Below are 10726 nucleotides of genomic sequence, written 5' to 3'. Positions count from 1 at the left end.
ATGGTGATAGGTTACTGATTGTTAAGTGGTTTTATGATGGTGATTGTGATAGGTTACTGATTGTTATGTGGTTTTATGATGGTGATTGTGATAGGTTACTGATTGTTATGTGGTTTTATGATGGTGATTGTGATAGGTTACTGATTGTTATGTGGTTTTATGATGGTGATTGTGATAGGTTACTGATTGTTATGTGGTTTTATGATGGTGATTGTGATAGGTTACTGATTGTTATGTGGTTTTATGATGGTGATTGTGATAGGTTACTGATTGTTATGTGGTTTTATGATGGTGATTGTGATAGGTTACTGATTGTTATGTGGTTTTATGATGGTGATTGTGATAGGTTACTGATTGTTATGTGGTTTTATGATGGTGATTGTGATAGGTTACTGATTGTTATGTGGTTTTATGATGGTGATTGTGATAGGTTACTGATTGTTATGTGGTTTTATGATGGTGATTGTGATAGGTTACTGATTGTTATGTGGTTTTATGATGGTGATTGTGATAGGTTACTGATTGTTATGTGGTTTTATGATGGTGATTGTGATAGGTTACTGATTGTTATGTGGTTTTATGATGGTGATTGTGATAGGTTACTGATTGTTATGTGGTTTTATGATGGTGATTGTGATAGGTTACTGATTGTTATGTGGTTTTATGATGGTGATTGTGATAGGTTACTGATTGTTATGTGGTTTTATGATGGTGATTGTGATAGGTTACTGATTGTTATGTGGTTTTATGATGGTGATTGTGATAGGTTACTGATTGTTAAGTGGTTTTATGATGGTGATTGTGATAGGTTACTGATTGTTAAGTGGTTTTATGATGGTGATTGTGATAGGTTACTGATTGTTAAGTGGTTTTATGATGGTGATTGTGATAGGTTACTGATTGTTATGTGGTTTTATGATGGTGATTGTGATAGGTTACTGATTGTTATGTGGTTTTATGATGGTGATTGTGATAGGTTACTGATTGTTAAGTGGTTTTATGATGGTGATTGTGATAGGTTACTGATTGTTAAGTGGTTTTATGATGGTGATTGTGATAGGTTACTGATTGTTATGTGGTTTTATGATGGTGATTGTGATAGGTTACTGATTGTTATGTGGTTTTATGATGGTGATTGTGATAGGTTACTGATTGTTAAGTGGTCACGTATTATGACGTGTAACAGCTGCTCAGACCTTGAAAGTTACAGCTCTTAGATAGCATCACTGTACTCTTGCGGCGCGAAACAAAAATAAATACACTTTTGAAGGAGAGCGTCAGTATAGGTCTTCTACAGACCGGGCAGCAGCTGGAACGGTTCTGGCTTAACGGACCAACTAAGGTTCCACACCTCCAGTCCAGTTGGGTGCACTATGGCGTCCAAAGCTGACATTTACTTTTAAAGGGGTTACAGGTTAAAGGACTACCTTTCACACAGAGGGTTTTCACATGAAGCAGCTCTCTCTTGTGTTTGGGCTGTCCTCTCTTGTGAAGGGTTGGGGGGGGGGGGGGGGGGGGTCAGAGGTTACAGATTAGAATCCTACCTTTCACACAGAGGGGGTTGGCACGTGGCAGCTCTCTCTTGTGTTTGGGCTGTCCTCTCTTGTGAAGGCAGTCTATGTAGAGCCTCACCCTCCGGTCCACAGTATCTCTCACCAGACTAGTGACCTCCTGGACAGGAATAGAGGTCAAGATGGTACAGGGAGGGAGAAGGAGACATTATGGTAGAGGTACAATCACAGCAGGTCCACAGCAGTCTCATGAGCAAAGACAGGGAGGAGATATTAAGAGAGATGTGGGGTGGGGTAGGGTGGCATCTATCTATATTAATACACATCTATATTAATACACACCTATATTAATACACATCTCAGTGAGGTGGTGATGGTATCTATATTAATACACATCTATATTAATACACATCTATATCAATACACATCTCAGTGAGATGGTGATGGTATCTATATTAATACACATCTATATTAATACACATCTCAGTGAGGTGGTGATGGTATCTATATTAATACACATCTATATTAATACACATCTATATTAATACACATCTATATCAATACACATCTATATCAATACACATCTATATCAATACACATCTATATCAATACACATCTCAGTGAGATGGTGATGGTATCTATATTAATACACATCTATATTAATACGCATCTATATTAATACACATCTATATCAATACACATCTATATCAATACACATCTCAGTGAGATGGTGGTGATGGTATCTATATTAATACACATCTATATCAATACACATCTCAGTGAGATGGTGGTGATGGTATCTATATTAATACCCATCTATATCAATACACATCTATATTAATACACATCTATATCAATACACATCTCAGTGAGGTGGTGATGGTATCTATATTAATACACATCTATATTAATACACATCTATATTAATACACATCTCAGTGAGATGGTGGTGATGGTATCTATATTAACATCTATATTAATACACATCTATATTAATACACATCTCAGTGAGGTGGTGATGGTATCTATATTAATACACATCTATATTAATACACATCTATATCAATACACATCTCAGTGAGATGGTGATGGTATCTATATTAATACACATCTATATTAATACACATCTATATTAATACACATCTATATTAATACACATCTCAGTGAGGTGGTGATGGTATCTATATTAATACACATCTATATTAATACACATCTCAGTGAGGTGGTGATGGTATCTATATTAATACACATCTATATTAATACACATCTCAGTGAGGTGGTGATGGTATCTATATTAATACACATCTATATTAATACACATCTATATCAATACACATCTCAGTGAGATGGTGATGGTATCTATATTAATACCCATCTATATTAATACCCATCTATATTAATACCCATCTATATTAATACCCATCTATATTAATACACATCTATATTAATACACATCTCAGTGAGGTGGTGATGGTATCTATATTAATACCCATCTATATTAATACCCATCTATATTAATACACATCTATATTAATACACATCTCAGTGAGATGGTGATGGTATCTATATTAATACCCATCTATATTAATACACATCTATATTAATACACATCTCAGTGAGATGGTGATGGTATCTATATTAATACACATCTATATTAATACACATATATATTAATACACATCTATATCAATACACATCTCAGTGAGGTGGTGATGGTATCTATATTAATACACATCTATATTAATACACATCTCAGTGAGATGGTGATGGTATCTATATTAATACACATCTATATTAATACACATCTCAGTGAGGTGGTGATGGTATCTATATTAGTACACATCTATATTAATACACATCTATATTAATACACATCTCAGTGAGATGGTGATGGTATCTATATTAATACACATCTATATTAATACACATCTCAGTGAGGTGGTGATGGTATCTATATTAATACACATCTATATTAATACACATCTATATTAATACACATCTATATTAATACACATCTCAGTGAGGTGGTGATGGTATCTATATTAATACACATCTATATTAATACACATCTATATTAATACACATCTATATTAATTAACTTTTTGTTATTGTTGACGTCGATGACATTTTTATTCTGATACCTGTTATTTTTGTACCCTTCTTATTTTTTTCTAATAAATGAAAGGTTGTTGTGAAAGTTTCCTCCTTCCAACCCTCACCTCCCCCAAGATCAATACACACACACACACACACAACCACACACACACCTTGTTTCCCATACCTCAATGTGCTCCATAGTGACCCAGCTGGTTTCCTGTGCTGCTCCGCGGCCCAGAGGCCCAATGATCTGTAGATCCAACAGCACAGCATAGCTCCCACACTGTAACACATAGCAACAGGTTGTTGAGAGGCTCCCACACTGTAACACATAGCAACAGGTTGCTGAGAGGCTCCCACACTGTAACACATAGCAACAGGTTGCTGAGAGGCTCCCACACTGTAACACATAGCAACAGGTTGTTGAGAGGCTCCCACACTGTAACACATAGCAACATGTTGCTGAGAGGCTCCCACACTGTAACACATAGCAACAGGTTGCTGAGAGGCTCCCACACTGTAACACATAGCAACATGTTGCTGAGAGGCTCCCACACTGTAACACATAGCAACATGTTGCTGAGAGGCTCCCACACTGTAACACATAGCAACATGTTGATGAGAGGCTCCCACACTGTAACACATAGCAACATGTTGTTGAGAGGCTCCCACACTGTAACACATAGCAACATGTTGTTGAGAGGCTCCCACACTGTAACACATAGCAACAGGTTGCTGAGAGGCTCCCACACTGTAACACATAGCAACAGGTTGTTGAGAGGCTCCCACACTAACACATAGCAAAAGGTTGCTGAGAGGCTCCCACACTGTAACACATAGCAACAGGTTGCTGAGAGGCTCCCACACTGTAACACATAGCAACAGGTTGCTGAGAGGCTCCCACACTGTAACACATAGCAACAGGTTGTTGAGAGGCTCCCACACTGTAACACATAGCAACAGGTTGTTGAGAGGCTCCCACACTAACACATAGCAACAGGTTGTTGAGAGGCTCCCACACTAACACATAGCAACAGGTTGCTGAGAGGCTCCCACACTGTAACACATAGCAACAGGTTGCTGAGAGGCTCCCACACTGTAACACATAGCAACAGGTTGCTGAGAGGCTCCCACACTGTAACACATAGCAACAGGTTGCTGAGAGGCTCCCACACTGTAACACATAGCAACAGGTTGCTGAGAGGCTCCCACACTGTAACACATAGCAACAGGTTGTTGAGAGGCTCCCACACTGTAACACATAGCAACAGGTTGCTGAGAGGCTCCCACACTGTAACACATAGCAAAAGGTTGCTGAGAGGCTCCCACACTGTAACACATAGCAACAGGTTGCCGAGAGGCTCCCACACTGTAACACATAGCAACAGGTTTCTGAGAGGCTCCCACACTGTAACACATAGCAACAGGTTGTTGAGAGGCTCCCACACTAACACATAGAAACAGGTTGCTGAGAGGCTCCCACACTGTAACACATAGCAACAGGTTGCTGAGAGGCTCCCACACTGTAACACATAGCAACAGGTTGCTGAGAAGCTCCCACACTGTAACACATAGCAACAGGTTGTTGAGAGGCTCCCACACTGTAACACATAGCAACAGGTTGTTGAGAGGCTCCCACACTGTAACACATAGCAACAGGTTGCTGAGAGGCTCCCACACTGTAACACATAGCAACAGGTTGCTGAGAGGCTCCCACACTGTAACACATAGCAACAGGTTGCTGAGAAGCTCCCACACTGTAACACATAGCAACAGGTTGCTGAGAGGCTCCCACACTAACACATAGCAACAGGTTGCTGAGAGGCTCCCACACTGTAACACATAGCAACAGGTTGCTGAGAGGCTCCCACACTGTAACACATAGCAACAGGTTGCTGAGAGGCTCCCACACTGTAACACATAGCAACAGGTTGTTGAGAGGCTCCCACACTGTAACACATAGCAACAGGTTGCTGAGATGCTCCCACACTGTAACACATAGCAACAGGTTGCTGAGAGGCTCCCACACTAACACATAGCAACAGGTTGCTGAGAAGCTCCCACACTAACACATAGCAACAGGTTGCTGAGAGGCTCCCACACTGTAACACATAGCAACAGGTTGTTGAGAGGCTCCCACACTGTAACACATAGCAACAGGTTGTTGAGAGGCTCCCACACTGTAACACATAACATGTTGAGAGGCTCCCACACTGTAACACACACACAACATGTTGAGAGGCACCCATACTAACACACACACACACACACACACAACATGTTGCTGAGAGGCTCCCACACTGTAACACATAACATGTTGAGAGGCTCCCACACTGTAACACACAACATGTTGAGAGGCTCCCACACTGTAACACACAACATGTTGCTGAGAGGCTCCCACACTGTAACACATAGCAACAGGTTGTTGAGAGGCTCCCACACTGTAACACATAGCAACAGGTTGTTGAGAGGCTCCCACACTGTAACACATAGCAATAGGTTTCTGAGAGGCTCCCACACTGTAACACATAGCAACAGGTTGTTGAGAGGCTCCCACACTGTAACACATAGCAACAGGTTGCTGAGAAGCTCCCACACTAACACATAGCAACAGGTTGCTGAGAGGCTCCCACACTGTAACACATAGCAACAGGTTGTTGAGAGGCTCCCACACTGTAACACATAGCAACAGGTTGCTGAGAGGCTCCCACACTGTAACACATAGCAACAGGTTGTTGAGAGGCTCCCACACTGTAACACATAGCAATAGGTTTCTGAGAGGCTCCCACACTGTAACACATAGCAACAGGTTGTTGAGAGGCTCCCACACTGTAACACATAGCAACAGGTTGTTGAGAGGCTCCCACACTGTAACACATAGCAACAGGTTGCTGAGATGCTCCCACACTGTAACACATAGCAACAGGTTGCTGAGAGGCTCCCACACTAACACATAGCAAAAGGTTGCTGAGAAGCTCCCACACTAACACATAGCAACAGGTTGCTGAGAGGCTCCCACACTGTAACACATAGCAACAGGTTGTTGAGAGGCTCCCACACTGTAACACATAGCAACAGGTTGTTGAGAGGCTCCCACACTGTAACACACACACAACAGGTTGCTGAGAGGCTCCCACACTGTAACACATAGCAACAGGTTGCTGAGAAGCTCCCACACTAACACATAGCAACAGGTTGCTGAGAGGCTCCCACACTGTAACACATAGCAACAGGTTGTTGAGAGGCTCCCACACTGTAACACATAGCAACAGGTTGTTGAGAGGCTCCCACACTGTAACACATAACATGTTGAGAGGCTCCCACACTGTAACACACACACGACATGTTGAGAGGCACCCATACTAACACACACACACACACACACACAGACAACATGTTGCTGAGAGGCTCCCACACTGTAACACATAACATGTTGAGAGGCTCCCACACTGTAACACACAACATGTTGAGAGGCTCCCACACTGTAACACACAACATGTTGCTGAGAGGCTCCCACACTGTAACACATAGCAACAGGTTGTTGAGAGGCTCCCACACTGTAACACATAGCAACAGGTTGTTGAGAGGCTCCCACACTGTAACACATAGCAATAGGTTTCTGAGAGGCTCCCACACTGTAACACATAGCAACAGGTTGTTGAGAGGCTCCCACACTGTAACACATAGCAACAGGTTGCTGAGAAGCTCCCACACTAACACATAGCAACAGGTTGCTGAGAGGCTCCCACACTGTAACACATAGCAACAGGTTGTTGAGAGGCTCCCACACTGTAACACATAGCAACAGGTTGCTGAGAGGCTCCCACACTGTAACACATAGCAACAGGTTGTTGAGAGGCTCCCACACTGTAACACATAGCAATAGGTTTCTGAGAGGCTCCCACACTGTAACACATAGCAACAGGTTGTTGAGAGGCTCCCACACTGTAACACATAGCAACAGGTTGTTGAGAGGCTCCCACACTGTAACACATAGCAACAGGTTGCTGAGATGCTCCCACACTGTAACACATAGCAACAGGTTGCTGAGAGGCTCCCACACTAACACATAGCAACAGGTTGCTGAGAAGCTCCCACACTAACACATAGCAACAGGTTGCTGAGAGGCTCCCACACTGTAACACATAGCAACAGGTTGTTGAGAGGCTCCCACACTGTAACACATAGCAACAGGTTGTTGAGAGGCTCCCACACTGTAACACACACACAACAGGTTGCTGAGAGGCTCCCACACTGTAACACATAGCAACAGGTTGCTGAGAGGCTCCCACACTGTAACACATAACATGTTGAGAGGCTCCCACACTGTAACACACACACAACATGTTGAGAGGCTCCCACACTGTAACACATAACATGTTGAGAGGCTCCCACACTGTAACACATAGCAACATGTTGCTGAGAGGCTCCCACACTGTAACACATAGCAACATGTTGCTGAGAGGCTCCCACACTGTAACATGTTGAGAGGCTCCCACACTAACACACACACAACATGTTGAGAGGCTCCCACACTGTAACACATAACATGTTGAGAGGCTCCCACACTGTAACAGATAGCAACATGTTGCTGAGAGGCTCCCACACTGTAACACACAACATGTTGAGAGGCTCCCACAATGTAACACACAACATGTTGAGAGGCTCCCACACTGTAACACATAGCAACATGTTGCTGAGAGGCTCCCACACTGTAACACACACACAACAGGTTGCTGAGAGGCTCCCACACTGTAACACACAACATGTTGAGAGGCTCCCACACTAACACACAACATGTTGAGAGGCTCCCACACTGTCACACACAACATGTTGAGAGGCTCCCACACTGTAACACACAACATGTTGAGAGGCTCCCACACTGTAACACACAACATGTTGAGAGGCTCCCACACTGTAACACACAACATGTTGCTGAGAGGCTCCCACACTGTAACACATAGCAATAGGTTTCTGAGAGGCTCCCACACTGTAACACATAGCAACAGGTTGTTGAGAGGCTCCCACACTGTAACACATAGCAACAGGTTGTTGAGAGGCTCCCACACTGTAACACATAGCAACAGGTTGTTGAGAGGCTCCCACACTGTAACACATAGCAACATGTTGTTGAGAGGCTCCCACACTGTAACACATAGCAACAGGTTGTTGAGAGGCTCCCACACTGTAACACATAGCAACAGGTTGTTGAGAGGCTCCCACACTGTAACACATAGCAACAGGTTGTTGAGAGGCTCCCACACTGTAACACATAGCAACAGGTTGCTGAGAGGCTCCCACACTGTAACACATAGCAACAGGTTGCTGAGAGGCTCCCACACTGTAACACACAACAGGTTGCTGAGAGGCTCCCACACTGTAACACATAGCAACAGGTTGCTGAGAGGCTCCCACACTGTAACACATAGCAACAGGTTGCTGAGAGGCTCCCACACTGTAACACATAGCAACATGTTGTTGAGAGGCTCCCACACTGTAACACATAGCAACAGGTTGTTGAGAGGCTCCCACACTGTAACACACAGCAACAGGTTGCTGAGAGGCTCCCACACTGTAACACACAACAGGTTGTTGAGAGGCTCCCACACTGTAACACATAGCAACAGGTTGCTGAGAGGCTCCCACACTGTAACACATAGCAACAGGTTGTTGAGAGGCTCCCACACTGTAACACATAGCAACAGGTTGCTGAGAGGCACACACAGAGAGAGACACACAGACAGTGTGGGTGGTGGACAGAGAGACAAACCATTACGACACCCCCCCCACCCCCTCTCCCTTTAAGGAAATGTAATTTGCTGCAACCACCACTAACCCTCCTTCCTTAACATCGCCCCAGAGCCCTAACGTCAGCCCTCCTTCCTTAACATCGCCCAGGAGCCCTAACGTCAGCCCTCCTTCCTTAACATCGCCCAGGAGCCCTAACGTCAGCCCTCCTTCCTTAACGTCAGCTCTCCTTCCTTAACGTCAGCCCTCCTTCCTTAACATCGCCCCAGAGCCCTAACGTCAGCCCTCCTTCCTTAACGTCAGCCCTCCTTCCTTAACGTCAGCCCTCCTTCCTTAACGTCAGCCCTCCTTCCTTAACGTCAGCCCTCCTTCCTTAACGTCAGCCCTCCTTCCTTAACGTCAGCCCTCCTTCCTTAACATCGCCCCAGAGCCCTAACGTCAGCCCTCCTTCCTTAACATCGCCCAGGAGCCCTAACGTCAGCCCTCCTTCCTTAACGTCAGCCCTCCTTCCTTAACGTCAGCCCTCCTTCCTTAACATCGCCCCAGAGCCCTAACGTCAGCCCTCCTTCCTTAACGTCAGCCCTCCTTCCTTAACGTCAGCCCTCCTTCCTTAACGTCAGCCCTCCTTCCTTAACGTCAGCCCTCCTTCCTTAACGTCAGCCCTCCTTCCTTAACATCGCCCAGGAGCCCTAACGTCAGCCCTCCTTCCTTAACGTCAGCCCTCCTTCCTTAACGTCAGCCCTCCTTCCTTAACATCGCCCCAGAGCCCTAACGTCAGCCCTCCTTCCTTAACGTCAGCCCTCCTTCCTTAACGTCAGCCCTCCTTCCTTAACGTCAGCCCTCCTTCCTTAACGTCAGCCCTCCTTCCTTAACGTCAGCCCTCCTTCCTTAACGTCAGCCCTCCTTCCTTAACGTCAGCCCCAGGGCCCTAACGTCAGCCCCAGGGCCCTAACGTCAGCCCCAGGGCCCTAACGTCAGCCCCAGGGCCCTAACGTCAGCCCTCCTTCCCTAACGTCAGCCCCAGGGCCCTAACGTCAGCCCCAGGGCCCTAACGTCAGCCCTCCTTCCTTAACCCTTGTGTTGTCTTAGGGGTCAAAAATGACCCGCCACTATGTTTAACAGCAGAGAAAACCTCCTAAATTATATTTTTTCAACTTGAAATGTGATGACTTTTCCTGAGTGACCCCACCATTAGAAACAGTGAAACATCACCTTTGTTCATATTTCCATGGAGGCTGTTCACCACCAGGGTACAAAGATTGTCTTAAGGTTATTTCTGACCCGGCAGTTATAAAATCATTTACACACCACAAAAACCACATAGACACACACACAATGAGAAATGTAGCTTGTGTGCTACTGATTGAACT

The 10726-nt window shown here is 44.6% G+C and overlaps 1 protein-coding gene across 1 annotated transcript in view; it reads right to left on the bottom strand.

Annotated features, from left to right (window-relative positions):
• Positions 1 to 1291: 1291 nt before the first annotated feature.
• The window catches only part of slx4ip (SLX4 interacting protein), a 57500-nt gene continuing 48065 nt past the window's right edge, over positions 1292 to 10726 (bottom strand). The window contains exons 3-5 of the mRNA XM_071391081.1: positions 3793 to 3891; positions 1545 to 1671; positions 1292 to 1386 (exon numbers count right to left, since the gene is read on the bottom strand). Of these exons, the coding sequence (XP_071247182.1) occupies positions 1292 to 1386; positions 1545 to 1671; positions 3793 to 3891 (321 nt within the window). The remainder of the gene's footprint in view (positions 1387 to 1544; positions 1672 to 3792; positions 3892 to 10726) is intronic.

The sequence above is a fragment of the Salvelinus alpinus genome, chromosome 3 (assembly GCF_045679555.1).
Source record: "Salvelinus alpinus chromosome 3, SLU_Salpinus.1, whole genome shotgun sequence".
Lineage (NCBI taxonomy): Eukaryota > Metazoa > Chordata > Actinopteri > Salmoniformes > Salmonidae > Salvelinus > Salvelinus alpinus.
This window is presented reverse-complemented; position numbering and strand designations above follow the sequence as displayed.